Genomic DNA, 21,172 nt, shown 5'->3' on the forward strand with positions numbered 1-21,172 from the left:
AATTAAATATAATCTGACTCTTGTGGCAAGCTTTGCCATTCCCAACCAACAGACTCTCCCATTAAATATATAACATACACAACATCTAAAAGTATCACCAATCTCACGTGAATTTGAATTATAGAGGCATTCAGTGCCCCTCGGGTAAGATTGCCAGCTTCTTCCCAGGCACTCAAAATTGGGCACTTTTCCAAAAGACCATAAAGCTCCCAGGAATGCCGACTAGCACGTGTGTTTGTGTTTCTGCTGTTCTTTTAAAGCAGCTTAATGCGGGGGAGAGTACCTGAGAGGGGGATCTCCCCTCCCCCTTACCCCCGTCCTGCCTTCCCGCACATAGAGTTATTGCAGTGACTTCTCAGACTCAGAGCACAAGTGTCATCTCTATTTCAAATGCGGTATTTTTAAAATCACAATATAATTTTTTTCCCCTGGGGAATATTTACGCGGACAGGTCTTTTTTTTTTTTTTTTTTTCTTTTTTTCTTTTGAGAAAAGCAAGATGAGATCTTAGCATCAGCCCTCCTCAGACTCGTTCTCTGGCAGGAGATGGTGCTTTCTTTCGGAGACGGAGGTTCTCAGGCTGGTGAGCCGGCGCACAGCTCTTTTCCTTCCATCTTCCCAGGCTCGTTGGTCTGAGCCAAGCGTCCCCCGTGGTACTGGGCTGTGAGGGCCGCATAGGTGCAGCCGTAGATGGCTGCAGCCAACATCATGAGACATACGATCCCGCACACAACCCCTGTGATGATGACGGTGGCCACCGCGTGACGCAGGCTGGCCGGCCTCGGCTTGGGTTTGAGCTCACACTCTGAGGGGTCTCGCTCCCCCAAACTGTGGCTCTCGGGAGACGCGGGAACAGGCCGGTGGGCAGAACCCAGCTGCTGCCCCCTGGAGGAGCCTACGTCCGGAGAAGGGAAAGGACAGGGCTGGTAGAGCTCATGAGGGATCTTCAGGAGATCCTCTCCCTTCCAGGGGTCTGGTGACGCACAGATGACACTGTCTGTTACTCCCCCTTTAAAAAACAAAAGCAAATAAGTATGGCAGATGTCCTCTGTTGTGATGTTGTGCCCTGATCACCAGGACCCTGTGTGTCTACCAACATTCTTGGGTGATGCCAGGTGGGGAGGTCAGTGGCCTTTTGAGTGTGTGTGTATCTTTGACGGTAATACTAGTTTAGTTTGTGGGATTAAGTACAATTAACATGTCTCCTCAGGCCTTGGAACGTTCAGTAATTTGAGCTCTGAACTTTCCAACACGTTATTGGAGTAGTTTCCACTGTCTGTAAGGTGATTGATTTCCTCAGGTGTGTAGACTTGTGCTGTTCAAGGGTGGATTTGGGTGCTTAGTAGTTGTTTTCTAGAAAGAACACTGAACTAACAGATTTTGTTCTGGCCACATAGGACCACTGGTTTACTATCTCAGGCAAATTAACTTCTCTGACTACATTTTTTTTGGCCATAAAAACACTGTGTTTGTATCTGACTTGAGAGTTTACAGAGCGCTGTTTGATAAGTCCTCACAGCTCTGCTCTAATGGGTAATTATTGTTCAGGGTCACCCAGGTAGGTCATTAGTGGGCAGATCAGCACTCAAACCCAACCCATCCCCTTGATCCCAGTTTTCCCACTGTGCTCACTGCCTCTCTGCCCTTCTTCTCCTTTCCTCCTCCCCCCTGGAGCGTCTTGAGGTCAGCAGAGTTAACACAAGGACCCTCAGTGTAGCCCTTTGACTGGGCAGAACCCGGCCTGCATGACCTGTGGCTCAGCTCCCCTGGTGGCCATGAACTCCTTCTCCAGGAGGACTGTGAAGCCTGGAACTTCTTTTAGCCAAGTCAGATTGGAGGCCTTTGTCCACACCACAGGTGGATTATGAAATTATACCAGAAAGGCCCATGGGGGAGATGGTCACAGCAGTTACTATCACCTTCCTTTGCACAGCTCTTCAGTTTGTGGAATGCCTTCTGTCTATCATCTGAGCCTCCTAAGCTGAGGTCCTCTGACTAGATGGGGCCACTTTGTAGTACCTTAATTATCATGGTCCAGGTCCCACCAGGATTAGTGGCTTGGTGATATTTAACCTACACCTTTTTGTCACCACTGCTTGGAACTGAATCACCTACTGCTAGAATCACTTAGGCCCCTTCTAGTTTCTTCAATGATTTCCTTAAGGCAAAAGCTCCAACTCAAAAGCAAAAACGTAACTGAGGAGTTCTCTCCTTTCCTGAGCTGACATGCGGGAGGCCAGAGATGTGGGGTGGCCCTAGGTGTCGTCAGGCTAGGCTGAGACTAAGGATCCCTTCCTCAGGGACCATTTCATGCGTCTGCCCAGGAACCTGTTGTAAGGCAGAAGACCAGAGAAACTGAAATGGAGTGTGGGGCTTTGAGAAGAAGTGACGATATTCAACATGGCCAGAGAACACAGAGACTCCCCCAAGGGGAAGAAAGGCTGTGTGCTATGGGACCAGCATTTCTGCCATTGACTCATTCCTAGATTGGGCTGGTTCACCCAATCACTCCAGGCTTAAGCACTATCTTCTCCAGTTTCAAGCCTCCTGCTGATCAGTATTAGGGTGGGAGACGTGGCCTTGGGACCCACAGTGCCGGCGAAGTAAACAGACTAGAGCCTGGGGAACAGCTGGAAGTCAGGGGCTGTAGCCACCAAGAGCTCCTAGACCACCTGTGGATTCACCTCAGGATTCACCTCTCAGCCTTGCACCACCATCTCCTCAGCCATGACCCCAGCTTGTGGGTCCCCCTCCCTTCTAGAACCATGGAAGCTGATAATGAAAGAAGTCCCAACTTGTCGAGACCTCGTTATTCCCCATCTGGCCACTGGTAGCTCTTTACCAGCATCTTGGTAGAAACTGGATTCAAATCTTGAGTCTCTTACTTAGCTGTGCTACCCTAAGCAAGATACTTGACCATCCTTGGCCTCTGCTTCCTTACTGGAAAGTTGGAGAGGGGGGTGATAATGAAAAATCATCTCCCGAGATCACCCTGAGGTTCAGCTAGGTGAAGCAGGTCAGGTACTCAGCAGAAGGACTAGCTAAACGTCAGCTTTGACATGAAGAGGATTTGTTTACTCTTGAATGGAGAGAGAGCAATACTTATCACAAAATCTCTATGCATGCTTTTGTAAAGGAGTCATTTAGTGGGTATTCATTAGAGCATGTGTTTTGGCTGTTGGGCCCACAGGAAGGCAAAATTTCCCCACTCTCTGTAGTCAGGTTGTAGATGGAGCTGTGGCCCATAGAACTGAGGAATGCCACTTTCAGACCACAAAATCCCCCTTGCTTCATCCTCCATGTGATCTGTGCCCACTTGGTGGTGACCTTAGAGGCCATGTGGTAAAGGGGCAGCATCAGAAGCTGGAAGGGGCTTATGTCCTTGAACGACTGCGTGGGACCCAGCCCTAATCCTCGGTTTCCCTTGGGTCTAACACGAGTGAGCAACAGACATTTTTATTGTGCCCATCACCGACACGGGTGTCATATCAGCCAGCCTGTCTTGGCTAATGCTGTTACTATTTGTATTTATGGATCCTTTAAAAGAACAAGGTCTTGACCAATTCCTATTTTTGTCTTAGGCGGTATATATTATTCCTCAGGGAGTCTGAGAACCAGAATGGGCCTCGGATCTCTCTAGCTTCACCCTGTCACCTTCCACCTGGGACGCTGAGAGCTGGGTGGTAGGAGGAAACATTAATTTGTCTGAAGGTCACCAGTGAGTTTGTGGCAGAGTAGGGGAACGATTTCCTATCTTCTAGCTCATGTTGCTTCTAGTGTCCTGGACCTGGAAACGGTCTTTTGTAAAGAAATGTTCCTCTGTGAAAGCTCTTTCTGCAATGGTTTGACTTATGCTTAGCATTTAGTCAGAACGCAATAGCTAAACCCACTCCACCTCTAGGTGGGAAAAGTTTTATTGGCAATGCCCTACAAGAATGATTTTTGCCACAGTCTATGCACCCCCTTTGTAGGTCAGCTTGAAGATTAGTTGGCTAGGGATAGGCTATTTGCTATTATTTTGTTGAGAGGGACTCTTAACTCAATATTGAGTATCTGGAGCCCCTGGGTGGCTCAGTGGGTTAAGCTCCTGCCTTCAGCTCAGGTCGTGATCTCAGGGTCCTAGGATTGAGTCCTGCATCGGGTTCTCTGTTCAGCGGGGAGCCTGCTTCTCCGCCCCCTCTGCCTGCCTCTCTGCCTACTTGTGATCTCTGTCTGTGTGTCAAATAAATAAATAAAATCTTTTAAAAATATATTGAATATCTGAGCTCACATTGTGCTCTCTTCCCCTTCCTTCTGTGTAACTGCTGCAACCGTCCAGTCTCTAATGACTCCCTAATTCATGTCGTTAGCTCTGAGATCTTCCCGAGTTACAGGCTCAAACATACAGCCAGCAACTCAGCAGCACCCCTTGGAAAAGGAAAGGGCACCCCGAACTTGACTTGTCCCAGATTCAACTCTCGATTTACCATCTCCCCCATGCACTTGCCCACTTGCCAGAGAATGCAGGACCAAGACCCCGCCTCCCAGTCCGCTGCTGCTCAGCTCCTGACATCACTCTTTATGTGGTTAATCCTTGCAGGACCAAATAAATCAAGTTTCCCATGATAGACTCTTTTCTTTTTTCCTTCATTTCCCATTCCAAGCCATTCACAATTGCTATTTGCTCAGTATTCCAGATACATCCACAAAGATGATCATTTCTCATGACCCTGATCTGAGCTGCCATTTTCTCTTCCCTGGGTGACTGAGATCCGTTTCTCCCCTTATCCCCTTGCTGCTTCTCCTGCAGCCTATCGTCTGCTCTCCCTCGAGTCGCCAGAGTCACCTTCTGAAATGTAATTAGATCGTGCTCCCTGGACTAAAATTCTTCAAGAGATTTCCATTTCATCTAAGATAAGACCCGAATGACTCCCCCTGCTCTGCACGTGCCTATGTGGACCTGTGCTGCCTCCTCTCTGCCTGCTCGTTCTGTCCCTTTTCTTCTCACCCCTTCGCGTGCCTCTTTCTGTCCCTCAGTCAAGCCAAGCTTAGTCGCCGGTCAGGCCCTTTGCAATTTCTGTCCTTTCCCCCCATTATCTCACGGCTCATTTCTCCGCATTGTTCAGGGGCTGCTCACCATGTTATCTCCTCGGAGAAGTCTTCCCTGCCCTTCCTATCTGAAACCGAACTCCCGTCCCGCCGCTGTCTTTCCTCTCACTCTGCCTCCTCGTACCCTTAGCACCAAGCACTGTCCGAACTTGGGTATCGATTGGCTATCTTATTTAATGCCATTTTCTGCTACCAGAGTGTCGCCTTCATGTTGGTAGAGATTTTCTTGTTCACCTTTTCTCGTTGTCTAGTAAAGCACCTGGCTCATAAGCGGCATTCAAGCACAGGAATGAATGAATGATGCTTGAAAATTAAGAGGAAAGAAGCACTTTGATGTACAGGAAAGAATGTGGGGCCCAGATCCAACAGTCATTCTGTTCTTGTCTGTGCTTCTATTCTGCCATCCTGAGGAAGTCACTGATCATCTCTGGGCTTCCATTTCCCATTGGTTATAGACTAGCATTGAGTTAGAAGGGGTTGGAAGACTTTTCTATAAAGAGCCAAGTAGTTAATATTTTAAGCTTTACCATACACAACCATTCATTCAGCTTTGCCCTGGTGACAATACATGATATAAGTCAGCGTAGATGTGTTCTGATAAATATTTGCAAAAACAGGAAATGGGCTGGATTGGGTTCTTGGGTTGTAGTTTGGTGACTCCTGGGTGATTTCCAGAACCCTCATCTTTAATACTCTAGATTCTTTTGCTTTGATTTTTATCATCTGATTAAAGAAATAGTAAGCAACTTTAGAGAGTGCAGCCAATTTCAGTAACAGTGGTATTGACTAAAGCAGAAGGGATAATCTCAGGGAAGATTTGTAGCTATCAAATTGGTAGAAGCATACACAGGGGGAGAAATCCCAAGGAGAGAGACCATGCTGGATCACACCCGAACGTTAGAATTCTGTGTCCCTTTGGAGCCAAGCAATTATTCAAGGAGTGAATTTCCCTCCTTCTTAAGGGCCTGCAACTCTCAGATAAATAATGTGGTTAATCACTAAGTGGAAAGTCGTCTCTGTGAACCGTATTTGTAGATGAATTATGAATTTAAACACCCTCTAGTGACTCACTGCCTCTCTTGCCATCCCCTGAAATGACCTCAGTGTGGAAAAGCTTACACGGGTCCCTCGCACACTCCTCAACGTCCCTTCTAATGCTGACAAGAGATGAGGTTCATCCTAGGCTGGTAACACACAGATGGAGGGTTCCAAATGGACGTGACTGACCTTTATAGATAAATTTCTCCAGCCAGAGTTTAAGACTGAGCAAGTGGCAATTGCATTTCCAGAGGTTGTCCTTGAGAAGCAAAAGCCTCACTCTGGGCATGGATTCCAGGAGCGCTCGATCAAGGTGCTGAAGCTGGTTTTGTTGAACTGCAAATACGGTCAGGTTCTGCCAAGGCTTCCCGGGGGATGTGGGAAGGTGCCTGATGTCGTTTGATGACAAATCAAGCTCCCTCAGCTGTGGGAGGGAGTGGAAAAGCCTGCTTTCCAGAAAATGCAGGGAGTTCTGGGTCAGGTTCAAGACTTGCAAGTGCTGGAGTCCATGGAAAACCCCGGCGGCCAGATGCGAAAGGGAATTGTTACCCAAGTTCAGGGTCGTGAGCTGTGGCACCGACCTAAACGCAAATGCAGGAAGCTGGCCTATCTGGTTGTCTTGCAAGAGCAGTGTTTGAGTCTGTGGAGGCAAATCCTGAGGGACCTCAGCCAGCCCCTGCCGGCTGCAGTCTACGGATCGTGAGGAGGAGTGGCAGCGGCACTTCTCTGGGCAGCTGCCTGCCAGCCGGAGCAGGGCCAACGCGCACCAAAGCAGAAGCAGTTCACCTACGATCGTCAAAAAGGAACAGAGATATGAAGCCAGTTTGTAAGCGGTGTCTGCGTGTGTGTTCCCCTTTAAAATCACAAGTAAGGTGACTCTGGGACGGAGAACACCTTCTACAACCTGTAGGAGAGCTTCTTTCATTCCCATCCTTAGGAAAGTCGGGCTGGCCAGGGTACATCCCCATGGGGTCCATAACACAGAGAAAGATGAAAAATATCTTGGGGGGGGGGCTTGCCTGTTGTAGGGTGCGGCAGAGTTATTTGAGGCCAGGGGTTTGGAAAAATGATAGGCCCATCGGAGAGTCACATTTCTGGAAAAGGAAGCTCCAGATCAGTGCTGTCCAGTAGAACCTGCTGTGGGGATGGAAATGATTTCATCTGCTGTCCAGGATGGCAGTCGTTAGCTGCGTGTGGCGACTGAGCTCTTGAAATGTGACTACTGCAACCAAAGAACTGAATTTGTATTTGCATTTAATTTTAATTAATTTTAAATTTAAATTCGCTACATGGTGCTAATGGTTGCCATCTTGCATTGGGCAGGTTTAAAGATTTTTTTTTTTTTTTTAATTTATTTTACAGAGAGAGATCACAAGTAGGCAGAGAGGCAGGCAGGGGCAGGGGGAAGTGGGAAACAGGCTCCCTGCCAAGCAGAGAACGGATTGGGCGAGTTGACATGCATCTTCGCAGGTTTGATAATTCTGTGAATAGTGACCGTCTCCCTTTTTATTCAAGAGATTTTTAAAAGGCAAAAAAAGAAAAAAAAATTTTTTTAAAGCGCAGAAAAACATGTAATAAACACCCGTATTCCCATAACATAGTCAGTCAGTCATTCATAGGTTGGCATATTTTTCATCTTTTTTTCTTTTAACTCAAGGAAACGAAGCATTCCTGATACAGTTGCAATCCCTTTGATTAGCTCCCAAGTTATGTTTTCCAATACGAAGCCCCCTCCCCCCTACCATTACTGACCTATCCCTCTAGGCCTATTAGAAAAAAGCAACAACAATGCTTAATAACAGCAATAGGGGCGCCTGGGTGGCTCAGTGGGTTAAGCCTCTGCCTTCAGCTCAGGTCATGATCTCAGGGTCCTGGGATTGAGCCCCACCTCCAGCTCTCTGCTCAGCAGGGAGCCTGCTTCCCCCCTCTCTCTGCCTGCCTCTCTGCCTACTCGTGCTCTCTCTCTGTCAAATAAATAAATAAAATCTTAAAAAATAATAATAATAACAGCAATAGCAGATAGTCATATAGCAAGGGTTTTGAACCAGGCACCATTATAAGGGCATCATAATGTTATATTACTTATATATATGTAACTAATTAATATATATAATTATATATTATTTATAATGATATAATATTACTGTATTATATATTGTAATATATATTTAAAATATATAATTATATATCACTATTTATTATATATTATAATAGCAGTTAATACATTTATTATAATTATATATATTGTTATATTATGTATATTAATTTAATCCTCATAACCTTGTAAATCTGGTTCCATTATGTCTGCATTATAAAGGTGAGGGAACTGAGGCACAGAGAAGCTAAACCACTAGTCCAAGGTCGTATAGGTGGTGAATAGTAGAATCCTGATTTGAACCCATTCAGCTTCCAGAGTCTGTCAGGATCCTTTCAGGCTGTGCTTTACTCCCCGTCAAACTTTTACACACACAAGCAGAGTACATAATGTTTCATGTAGTGGCTTTTAAAACTCGACACACATATAGTCACTAGCATGTCTCATTTTGCCATGAATTCTGTTCACTCAAACTGATCTATCCACCTAGATCCAGAGAGAATTCATTTATTCCTTTTAAATACTAGAGGCCACTCCCTGGTCACACCATGCCAGATTTAATATTTAGCCCCCTTACTGATGGACGTTTGAGTTGCTGCCATTTTCTTTCACTACAAGCAATGCTGCAGAGGACATCCTCGCCCAGGACAACTTGCCCATGCAGAAATTACAAAGAGGGTCTCCAGCGTCAACAGGAGCCTCCTGGCAGGGCTCAGAGAGGATGCTGAGTTAACCTATTTTTTTTTTTTTTAGATACTTCTAGATCATTCTCGGGAGTAGCTACATGACCTCCTGCTTTTTTTTCCCTGGGATTTGAATTTCAAAATATGGCAAATATCTGTCAAGAACATTTTGTGAAATTAGTAGAAGAATTCACAAGGCCATGCAATAATAATTAAAACTCAAGATAGTTATCTACTCATGAAGAAAGCACTCGAAAGAGGTTGTTTGTGCAGTTTTGGTCTTAATGAAGGAAATTATAAGGTGGCCATCCAATGCCCTAGACCGTTTAATTCTCTACGGATGGGAAATGGCACTGAAGGCAACAGAGAAGATACCTGGAGAGCCTTCTGAAGATTATGCTCTGTTTAGTTTAGCTCAAGGGATGCGGAACATCACAGTCCTCTTCCTCGTTCCAAAATACAAAGGAGCAAAGTCCTTGTTTTCCTTTCTATAATTTTGCAAATAACCTAAAGGACGGCTTTCAGAGCCAGTGCACCTTCCTGGCTGTGGGTCTCAAGCATCAGTTATCTGCACGAAATCAAATCTTAACCAGAGAACTAGTTTTCCACAGAATCCACTAATCTATTAATGGCAGGCTTTGTCTTTGTAACCTGGGGCCAGTTTGCTCATTCTTCCTTGAGTTCCACTCCCCCGGCCTGACCAACGGGATGATATATGAACGCCAACTTGAAGCTCTGGATTTTCTATGAAATGGCCCATGACATGCCAACTGTGTATCCCATCGTGGCTGGGGACATTTGTCCCCACACCCTTCTTCTGACCCAACATGGCACAAACATAAATACCCCCACTAGAGACATTTTTAATATGTTTGGTCTTTAGAGAAAGAAAACCTCACGGTTAAGTTTCCCACAGATACCTTGTTGAGGGGACCCCATTCTGTACCCCCCCCCCCAATTCCTCTCAGGGACAGAGAACTTTTCTAAGGCGTGATGGGACTAATCATGGCTCACCTTTCATGGCTGAGTCTCCACAGGCTTTCTCATGGAAGGCGTAGCCCACCTCTCTTAATCTGCAGATCCACACGCGGAGGGCATGGCGAGCTCAGAGCCCAGCTTGTCATTCCAGCACAAGCTTTGCTGTCACGCTGAACGCTGTTGTCGCTTTCAGGGACCACGTATGTAAGCAATCCCGCCCCTGTCTCCATCTGGCTGGGATTGTTTTCCATAAGAGGGCCTTTTGACGGTGTCCCCTCTTCTTTCTTAAAGTGTCAGCCTCCCCAGGATCATCCTGGCCTTTCCCATTCAGACGACGAGCCCCAGAAAGAATGTTTGTCAAACCTCCGTGAACAGCTGTAGCATTCAAACGTGACCCCGATGGCTCGGCCTTTCTGATTATTTAATCTGCTTGGAGTCCAGGGCACCAAAAAAAAAAAACAAAAAAACCTGCCTTCCTAATCCGGTGGTGGTTTCTGAATTCTGTTGACTTATTAACCATGCTGTGTTAGCCCTCGCCGGGCTGGGGGACACTTGCCGTAGATTCTCAATCAGGGTGGCTAGCAACAGGGCCAGCAGAGTGTGTAATGTGAGGACAAATTGGCCTGCTGGAGGCTGACACGGTTTGCACAGGGCACTTGTTTGGTCATCGAAGGCGCATTCAGTCAGCATCCGTAGGGATTAGCTGTGTTGACAGGGTCTTGATGCCCTGAAATTCATAGTCATGGTTTCCTTCAGTGGACATTGCAGGCTCTTCTCACCAATGCCACAAATACTTCTCAGCTGCTTCTTTGCTTACCCCCCACCTTCCCACCTGCCCCACCCCCCCACCGCCCCGCATTGACCTTTGGGTTCACGTGACTTTGGAAATGCTTCTCAGTCTTTCATCGTTTCCCTGATGCGGAAGTTCCGACCCTTTCCTCGTTTTCCACATATAAAACAGTAAGCCTGCCCCGTGAGCATCAGGCATCGATGGACTGCAACTGTTGCCTAATTAAAGCTGCTAGGGACGTTTCTAGCAGGGACTGGAGCATTTCTTTGAATGTGCAAATCCCCCGTCGTCTGCTGTGGTGGGTTGTCAGTGCCCGAAGCTGCGCCTTGAAATGTCCCTATGCTCCTGGACCCAGGGCCACCCCAAGGAAGGCAAAAACCTGGATTTTATTGAGGCAGCTTGGGAAGGGGCATCCCTGGCCCCAGGCAGTGCAGTGGAGCAGGGGAGTGTGGGATTTGGAGTCAGATGGGCCTGGATTTGAATTCAGTTTCACCAGTCACCAGCTTGATGTCTCCGGGTGAGCAGCTCACACCCTAGGATCCTCCTAGCCCATGTCTAACACATAGATGGTGGTATTTTTTGGCTTCATGGGATTGTTAACCAGGATTAAATTAAAGCAAGCCATACATGCCACGGTCCAGGATTGTCTTCATAAATGTTCACAGTTACCCATGAGAATGCCGCCCATGACTCCTGTGCTGCTAGCGTTTGAAGGGCAGCCTTGACTCGACAGGTAGGAGCAAGATCCTGGCAAAAGCCTGGGACACCCGGCCCCTCATGCCACTCGGGTGGTACCAGACCCTTATGAATGAAGCTGAAGAACTGGATGGTGACTCTCCTTCAGAGCCTGCTCTTTGGAATCCCTTATGTCCTTTGGCCATGCCCCTTCCAACCTCACGGAACCCATCCTGCCCCCTTTCTGAAAAATCTGCTTTACCCAGTCTTCTACATTTTGTCCTCTTCTCCAGCATTCTTTTGAGTACTGGTGATACCGTGGAGAAAAGGCTGGTATAGGTGACAGAAGGCCATTCATGCATCATACTATAGCAAACACCTATGAACCTGACCCTCGCTCTAAGAACTAGAAAGTTATCAACAATGTATACCAACCTGTGAGTCTCTGTCTTTCCATGGGGCTGGCAAACATTTTTGTGTAAAGGGCCAGATGGTGCATATTTTAGACTCCAAGGGCCATATGGTTTCTGTCACAGCTGCTCAACCCTGATGTTGTAGTGCAGAGCCAGCCGTAGTCAATCCATAAACAATGGAGGGGCCTGTGCGCCAATAAAACTTTATTTATAAAAACAGATGGAGGACTGGGTCAGTCCACAGGCCATAGCTGGCAAGCCTTGCTCCATCCCATTCCCTAGCCACCGCGGTCATTCTCCTCCACCACCACTGGTCACCCCATCAGAATTGAGACCTACCCACCAGCCTGTCTCCTCATCTACAAACGGAGAGGGCTGGAAAGGAGGATCTTGGGGTATTCTTAAAGCCTAAAACCTTGTCATTCTCATTAGAATGCTTGAGTGGACTTGAAAGAGTCTTATAGACTTTATGGGACCTTAGGCAAAGACTGTCTCTTTGGGTTGCAGCAGAGCAGTAGTTACAGGATCCACCCAAGGTCCCAGTATCATGGACTCCAGAGGCCTGGGAAAGATGAATCCATTGACTGCATGGCTGAGTGCAGGAGGCCAGGACAGAGAAACTGTAGACAGTTATGACACCTGCAGGTAGAGCCAGGTCGTGAGGCTAACTGAGGAAGCCCACTTTCCTGCCACATATACTCAGAAGCTGGGTGACCTTGGGCAAACCACAGGCTCTCTCTAAGCCTCAGCTTCCTCCTCCGTAGAATGCAGATAGTAGCTACCTCATACCACCCAAGAAGGATCAAGGGCTGTATGTTAAGTGCACAGCCCAGTTCTGACCGAGCAAATGATCACAACTGACATCTCCTATTAGCTCCAAAGAGTCTGGACTGGCTGTTCTCACCTAAAACATGGATAACCTGGGAACACGCAGAGAACCCACACAGCTGAGGGTTTCCTAGGAGACGAGCCTTACTACCCAAAGGGGCTTTTTGGTTCTGTTTTGCTCCTGCTGACTCTAACAGGCGATGAAAAGATGGGCAGTGCACGCCTGGGGGAGACACCTCCTGGATGTGGAAGGACTTGGTTGTGGAGGCTAATTGATTTATTCCATCTGACCTCAGCCCAGAGAACAAAGGCAGTTTGCTAATGCCTGCGGCGCCTTCTCTCTCTCCTTCCCTTGGTGAGCCAGATCTGAGAAGTGGCAAGACAACTGTGCATGCAGGAGGGAAACAGAGATGCCAAATGTCAGGTCAGGCCAAGGCGCTGTAGAGGAGAGAAGGCTCTGCTGTGAAGGCTCCTAGCACAGAGACCTGGTCAAGAGCCCAGTGTCTCATGCAGGAGCTTGCTTAAGTCAAAACATTTGCTAATATAAATGGGTCTCTTTAACATTTCACCTTCCTCAAAAAAATCGTCAACAATTATTAACATTTAAAAGTGACGATGTTTTGAAATCCAGCAAATGTGTGTTAGCAGGTAATACGCAGGTAAATGCAACTATTTAAAAAAAAAAAAAGAGTTAAATACACTCACCTGGGAGGGCATTCATAATAAATTGTTAGGTTAGATAAAGCAATTTGAATAGAAATATACATTGTGTAATCTTATTTATACTGCCAAAAAAAAAGAAAAATTAAAAAGTCAGAGGTGCAGAGCTGGAAGGGTTAACTCTAAAAATGTGTGTTGGTTGGTCTGAAGATGGAAGAAGTGGGGAAGGGCAGACACCAAAAATACTGATTGCCCAGAAGACAGGGTTAATTTAAGAAGAGAGGAAAAGTGACTTCTTTTTTTTTTTTTCTTTAAGATTTTATTTATTTATTTGAGAGAGATCACAAGTAGGCAGACAGGCAGACAGAGAGAGAGAGAGAGAGAGAGAGAGAGAGAGGGAGGAGGAAGCAGGCTCCCTGCTGAGCAGAGAGCCCAAGGCAGGGCTCAATCCCAGGACCCTGAGATCATGACCTAAGCTGAAAGGCAGCGGTTTAACCCACTGAGCCACCCAGATGCCCCGAAAGGAACTTCTTTTGTTTACATCTCTGCATATTCGACCTACTACAACAAACGTTATAGCTGTAATTTCAAAAATACAAAGGAGGAGAAGAGTTAACTTCTGTTAAATAGAAAGAGGGGCATTTCCTTTCCTGGAATATTGGAGATGACGGCTTCTGAGTAACGAGCTGAGTTTTATGTGTCCGTATGGTGTCCTGGAGTTCCCGCTGTCTCACTCCATGAGGATTAGTCCCCAAAGTGACACACGTCTTTCTCTGCCAAGTGATCGCCACATGTGAACAGACCTCATACCGCGTGGAATATTTCTCCCAGTTTTAATAACTGCGTTGGTAAAATCATGGTAAATGACTCCCCCATCCCTACCAGCGGGCCCCCATCCAAAGCAGGTGCTGTAGTGATCGGACGCGGGGGACGCCAGGCCAAGTGACAGCTGCTGCCCAGTATAGCTCAGAGAAAGACCTTGGCATCGTAAATCCATGCAGAAATTTCATTTGGTGGTGGAGGAAATTTGGCATTTGGAAATATTTCCCCAGGGTTGTAGATGACCAAATGGCACTCCAGCATAAAGTTTATACAGAGCTATTTAAAAGTCCTCAATATTTTTTCCTTCCTTCCTTGTTTCTTTTGTTTTTTTTTTTTTTCTTTTTCTCTTTGGTCTTATAAAACATACAGTGAGTGAGCTAGGAATATATTTTCCAGTGGCTGTAGTATTATGTATTTAGTGCTTACGATGGGCCAGATGTTGCTGAGGATTTGTATTGGTTAGATACAAATCCTTAATGTCACTACTATAATGAGCAAATTTCCAATTTTTTGCTCTTATCACAGTCTAGTTGAGGTTGACAGGGGGCCAGTCTTCATCTAGTTGTTCAGGGTCCCTCCATCTTGCCCCTTTCCTCCTAGTTCATAGTATCCTCTCCATCAGCTGTAGATGGAAAAAGATGGAAATGGTACTTATCACTGGGCTTACATTCCATTGGCCAAGATGAAATCACATGACCATATCTAACAGCAAGGGAAGTTGGGAAATGTAGTCTGACTGTGTGCCTTGGAAGAATGGAGTCCTAGAATATTAGCAATCTCTGCCTCTACCCTTTATTTACATTATCTCACTTAAAGCTGACAACAGCTCTCTAGCCTATAAGCTTAAGATGGTTTCTTTTATTTCTTCTCATGGTTTCCATAATACCATGTAGAACAGCCATTGAATAAATGTTGAATGTTGAAGGAATACATGAATGACAGATCTGAAGCCCAGAAAAGTTAAAGTAACTTGTCTAAGGTGTTCAGCCTATTTATTGCAAATATGTGCATCGTGAGTCCCCACATTAAGGACAATATTCAGGGAACTTACAGTTCTATGTATTTCATGTCTTAAGTTATTTTTTCATACAGTCCATTCTGACAGGAAGCTACAAATTTAATTATCTGGTTGCTCTCCCTAACTCAGAAGATAGAAACACAGTTTCCTTTTGAGCCACTTAGTGGAAAATCAAGGCTGTCATAGGATTTCTGTAATGAGAAGGTGGGAAGGAGATGTACCTCTCCTCATTCTGTCTTGCCTTTTTGGTAAAGTAAAAATTCCTACCTAGGGCTACCTAGGGTCATTCAGTTTATATGACTATCTAGAGAATTTAAACTCCCTTGACATGGCCTCAAGATATCTGATAAAATTAGTGGAGTAGCGGATAGGAAATGTGTGCCTTCAACCTCTCTAAAACTAAGAAATTCAATGGCCTAAGTGTATGTGACTGCTTCCCAGTCCCCACTTGTCTATGGAGCCCAAGTCTGAACTAGGTGCTGTGGGAACTAGAAAAGACATAGAACACTGGCCCTTGGCCTTCCAAGAACGTATATGTCTGCTGGGTGCTACTTAGCAATCTTTATTTATTATATCAGAGTCAATGCGGATCATCTCATCACCTTGAATCTGCTACCCATGAGAAGATTGCACATGACTTTGTTGGACACTAACACTGCCCGGCTCTCCAGGAGCCAAGTCTCAGAAATCCTTTGGCTAGTAGAGGAGACAGATCTAGATTGGTTTTTGGTTTTTTATTTGTTTTTCTGTTTGTTTGTCTTTTATTTGTTTTTATGGGGTTTGTTTTTTGTTTGTTGGTTGGTTGGTTTGTTTAATCCACCCACTCTGCATTGTCAAGGTTAGAGGAAGTACAGACTTCATATCCCAGTGTCTTCCCAACCTCAGCCTTCCAGCACTTGGTTTCCCTGCATAGAAGATGTATGTAAAGATAAAGATGCGTTGGAGATAAGTATGATTAGAGGTAATTAGTGAGCTCATGTGCCGGCTGGAATAAACATAGACAGATGTTGGTTGATATAAAGCTAACAATGAAACAAAAAGATCGAGAAACATGGCAGCTTAGGAAGCTTGGCCAAGGCCTCACACTGACACACTGTTTTACTTAGATCTTTTGATTGGCTGCTTTGGTCTTTGCCCCAGGAATAGAAACTGGAATCAAATTTACATTCATGGTTGATTGTTGACTCATGTTACACATAAATTGAGTGTTTTGTGCAGCTCTTCGTGGTGAATATATATTTGCATTTGTGCTTTTATGATAACATGATGGTCCGGTTTCTGTAATAGATGACGATGTGTTTTCATATTTTCAAGTTACAGTTTAGTATGTGTGCCTTGTGATGCACTAGTGAATCTATGCTTTGCCTTTTCCTCCTTCATATTTGCTCTATGTGAGCTGTTTGATACATGTAGCTTGGAAAAGTCGTAGAAAACACAACTGTCTCGGGCAGGACTTACATTGTAACCCACCAATTACAGATCCAAGAGAGCTGAGAATTCCTTTTCATTATTCCAGACTTCCTCTGTCCCACCATTTCATTCGAGAACAGTGTCCCTGTTAAAAGCATGGAAAATGGGCTGAACCCATCTAAGTTCAAAGGCTGCCTCCAACATTTACTGGCTCTGAGAACTTAAAGACATTATTTAACCTTTCTGATCTTCAGTTTTGTCATCTGTACAAAGGAACCCAATGGGTAGGTTTGCAGGGTGGGTTAAATAATATTTTTATGTAGAGTCTGAGCAGAAAACAAAACAAAAACCTGTCTTTGCACATGGCAATATGCATGAGCTAGGATCTTCTCCATCATTCTATCCATACGGCTTGTGTCAGCTAAGCACCTAGGCTGCATGTACTTAATACTAATCAGGAACAAAAATGAGCAAGTTAAAGTAAGGGAGCATTTTGCCCATGTGACAGAGTTCACCATCTTTTGGGACTATAAAGCAGGTGCATGTAGGTGTTATCTGGCAGAATCAGTTCTATCTAAGTGAATTCATGCTCAACCCATCTGATTGTCATCCAAATAGTTGCCCAGACAAAAGAAAGTTGGCTGTTGGTGTCATGTAACCCCACCTTCACATGGGACTTTCGTTTGCAAGATAAAGGTCCTGTGTTGGCATGGACACAGCTTCCATCCTCATCAATAATGGCAGCTGCCCATTCTGGTGCAAGAGTCATGTTCTGTTCATTTCACTTCATCTGAGAAGCCCATTGGGCCACCTACTATGTGCTTGTGCTGTTGCTTCTTCAAGGTTTCCCCACGACTCTTTCCTCTAGCCTGCACATCCCTGGTAGGAGGCCCCTTTCCCCATCCTTGCATAATTAGAGAAAGCATGTCATCAGCTCCCCAGAGCTGGTCCGCTTTCATCAGGAAGTACGACTCATGGAGTTTCGAGGTTGATAGGAGTGGAAACATTTGTGTTCGACAAGCAGGCTCCTTCATGTGTTGTCAACATTTCATTTGTGATTGTAATGAGGGCCAAGAAGAAAATAAACTCAGCATACTGCTCTCCGCTACTACCGCTGATGTCTATAAGTTTCTATCCGTGGCCTCAATTTGCTCCTACCAGAAAGGCATTTGGAAATGCAGCAGTGTGTCACTGCTGGGTGTGACCCAGAGGTCAAATGATTGAATCGACCAAGGCAGTCTTGAGAATGGGTAAGGCTTACCCCTTTGAGACTAGAATTTCTGCTCTTATTTGATGCTTTAAATGTCTCCTAAAGGTGAAAACGCTCTTAGAGAAGAACAGGGTGTATTGGAGGGCCTCTCATTCTTGATCGCCATCTCATTGCATCTCTGAAAGTCTGCTGTAGATTCCGTTGTGTATTCTTTCTTTCTTAAGGAGCCATCATCTGTTGAGTGCTCCTTACCTTTTCAGCTCTGCATCGGGGGATGTTATGAGCATGGAAATAATACATAGAAAACTCAGTGGACCTGTAATCCACATGGCCCCTTTCATCTCATGAGGGGATAGACACACATGATACAGCCACACAACCCTCAGCAAAAACACAGCCCAGCAAAGTGCTAAGAAGAGGAAGTGCGTGGTGCTGTCCTAGATGACAGTCAGGGAATCTGATGGGAACCATTGGCAGTCACCCTAGGGTTGTTGTAACTAAGCTGCAGTGTGAAGAATGGACCAGAGTTTACTGCAGAGAAAGGAAGGGACAAGGGCCATTCCTGGGAAAGACAATCCAGGAAGAGGCTGAGAGACCAGAGAGATGGCATGGTGCCTGCGGAGCTCCCAGAAACCAGTGTGGCTACAGCACAGAGGTGGGGAGGGGGATTCCAGCAAGCAGATGCTGGAAGACAGGTGATGGAGCCCGTTGTGGAGCTGCCATACCCCCATCTTCCACTGTGAGTGTTTTGTTACTATTGAAAATCTGTGTCTCGGACACACAGCCCTCTGCAAGAATGCTGCTGCCTGGCGTTGGGGGCGGGATCAGAGAACTGCCGTGTAAAGTCCTTTGGGAGGTGCTGTCACCTCACAGGCGGGTCCTGTGCCAGCTCCCCACCTCCCCATAACTAGAGAGATGCATCTTGCCATCCTCAGAATGCTTCCTGGAGGAGGTGGAAGGACTGTGAGTTTGCAAATGTTACGAAATAGTACGTGTTCCTCACATGCTGAGCTGTTACTTACAGTGTGGGGTTGTGGCAAACCCATTCCACACGTGCCTGAGAGGCAGCAGAATGGAATGGCCATCTCCCACCCCCCAGGTGCTGGGTCCGGTGTGGTTGGGGGCGAGCCAGCCCTGCTGACACTCATAGGCTACATCGGTGCAACAGAACTTTCCCTCCTGAGCATTCGAGGGTATGTTGGACGTAATACGCGGCACACCAGGAGTGGTCCATAAGTGCTTTGTAGGGCCAAGTGGCCCCACCAGCAACCCCATGGGGCCCATCCTGGCCTCACAGCCTCAGAATCCTTTTCAGCCCAGGGTTCAAGGCAGACAACCACAGACAGTGGGTGGCATCATGCTGAACAATCCTAGTTGCTGCTCCCGAAGTAGATGCTTGCTGTTTGCAAATTTGACCATGTCTGGCATTCAAAGCCAAGCGCCATTTTGCTGAAGGGAGAGTTGGAATCATGACCTGGGGAGTTACTGACTGAGCCCCCTACCATCCACCGCTGCTCCCCATCCCCCTGCCCCCACCCAGACTTCTTTTTTTTTTTTTAAAGATTTTATTTATTTATTTGACAGAGATCACAAGTAGGCAGAGAGGCAGGCAGAGGCAGAGGGAGGAGAAAGCAGGCTCCCCACTGAGCAGAGAGCCCGATGTGGGGCTCGATCCCAGGACCCTGGGATCATGACCTGCGCCAAAGGCAGAGGCTTTAACCCACTGAGCCACCCAGGCGCCCCCCCCCCCCACCCAGACTTCTAAGTCTTGATGTAAACTTGCTGTTTTCTCCTTGTCCTCGGAAGAATGGTACTTTTTCTCCAGTGATAAAAATAAGTTCTTTATTTCCTAATAATGCCTTTCTAAAAAGAGAAACACGATTTTAGGACATAGTGGGCAGGGGCTAAGCTGTGGCCTGTACATTTGCACAGACAAACGATGGCTTGCACTAGAAATAGGATTTCAGAAAAGATGGCGGGGTGGGGGTGGGGGTGGGGTTAATGGCAGGGACATTTCGTGTTCCCACATTTGGACACACGGGCGACCCCTGGGTGGACCTCTCTGTGATTGCCGGGGGTTTGCTGGGAGCGGCAGGCCAGTAGGGAGCCTTGTGCCTGTTGTGCTACAAGACACTCTAGCAGAGCCCATCCGCTGGCTTAAGACAGTGACGCCGGGCCCAGAGGAAGTCCGTCTGCCGGGGAGACTGACTCTGGTTCCCCATTTTGTTCTCCTGCTTCCATCCCGTTTGCAGTGACAGGCACTGTGAGTGAGCAGCTGATTTCTTTGTTTAGTTCTTTCTCTGTCTGGAAGTCTGAGTGCCCTGACTGGACACCAGAAGTCCCTAAATTCCCAGGGCTGAAAGGAAACCTCCAAGCCCACAGAACACACGGCAAGCCCCAGACTCAGGGTGCTTACCTGGAGATGATCACAGGTTCTTCCACCAGCAGTGGCAATGATGGAGTGGCAGTGCTATTTTCTACGTCTGATTGTGGAAAAACTCGAGTCTTGGGAAGAGCAGGTCACTTTCCAGAAATCAGTTTCTAAGGAGCTGAGCTGGGACTTGAACCCCCGGCTGCCTGATTTCAAAGCCTTTCAAGTCCTGTGTCCTTTACCTCTCCCTTGATCAGGGGAGAAGCCAAAGAAGGACCCCCAAAAGAGATAGCCCCCACAAAACAGGCTGGGTGGAAAGAATGCATCCACCCCGCCTGGGAAGATTTACTCCCCTGGAGGTCCCCAGTGCCTGCTACTTCTCAAGGCTGAGGGCCACCAAGAGAAGGGGAGAGCCTGCCGCCTGTCTGCCAGGGCTGCGGGCAGGAAAGACATCTCTGGGCCAGCAGTGAAGAAAGCAGGGCACTTGGTGCATGGAGTTAGCACTAATCTGGTCCATCCCCAGCACGCTGCTATCAGTCAGATCTCGGACATATTTGTCATGGCTGTTCCCCTGCCCAGAAGCTGCCCCCGCAAGCCCACCCTCCCTTCGAGGCTGCGCAGGAAGGGGAGAGCTCCCTTTGATCTGGAGACCGGTAGCCGGAGAAGCATGGCCGTTGGCAGACCTGCTCCTTCCCCTCTACCCAACTGAGTGTGTGGACAGCCACGCGAACAAAGCCCCTTGGCCATGCTCGCTTTGAGAACAGCCAGACTCAGGACAGAACATCTGCCCTGGAACTGCCTAGTTTCACACTGAGAAATTCTAGGTCCTGGTGCCCAGGAGAGGATGCTCGGACTGGGATAAGCAGCCCAGCAAGAGAGCAGAAGACAGGGAGGATGGGACCAGCCCAACGGCCCTCCCGCAGGACGGCCGGACACCCGTGGTCAGGAAGGAACCCCACACTCACCGTGCGGGTTTCTATTCCATCTGAAACCACACTCCGGGAGCAAAAGGCATCAGCCTGGAGACAGATCAGCTAGCTTTTGAGATCTAAGGAGTTGAAAAAAGTAAGACAGGTAGCTCTGGGGAGAGCATA

The 21,172-nt window shown here is 46.9% G+C and overlaps 2 protein-coding genes across 2 annotated transcripts in view; one reads left to right on the forward strand and one right to left on the reverse strand.

Moving 5' to 3' along the window:
- CACNA2D3 (calcium voltage-gated channel auxiliary subunit alpha2delta 3) overlaps positions 1-21,172 on the forward strand; it is an 867,979-nt gene that overhangs the window by 716,011 nt on the left and 130,796 nt on the right. The gene's annotated exons all lie outside the window — the stretch shown is intronic.
- LRTM1 (leucine rich repeats and transmembrane domains 1) lies at positions 567-10,571 on the reverse strand. Its single transcript, XM_059165310.1, has 4 exons — positions 10,438-10,571; positions 9,918-9,976; positions 6,315-6,911; positions 567-1,008 (listed from the first exon to the last, which is right to left on the reverse strand). The coding sequence occupies exons 1-4, from the start codon at positions 10,569-10,571 to the stop codon at positions 575-577; spliced, it is 1,224 nt and encodes a 407-aa protein (XP_059021293.1). The 3' UTR covers positions 567-574.

This window comes from Mustela lutreola, chromosome 2 (assembly GCF_030435805.1).
Source record: "Mustela lutreola isolate mMusLut2 chromosome 2, mMusLut2.pri, whole genome shotgun sequence".
Classification (NCBI taxonomy): Eukaryota; Metazoa; Chordata; class Mammalia; order Carnivora; family Mustelidae; genus Mustela; species Mustela lutreola.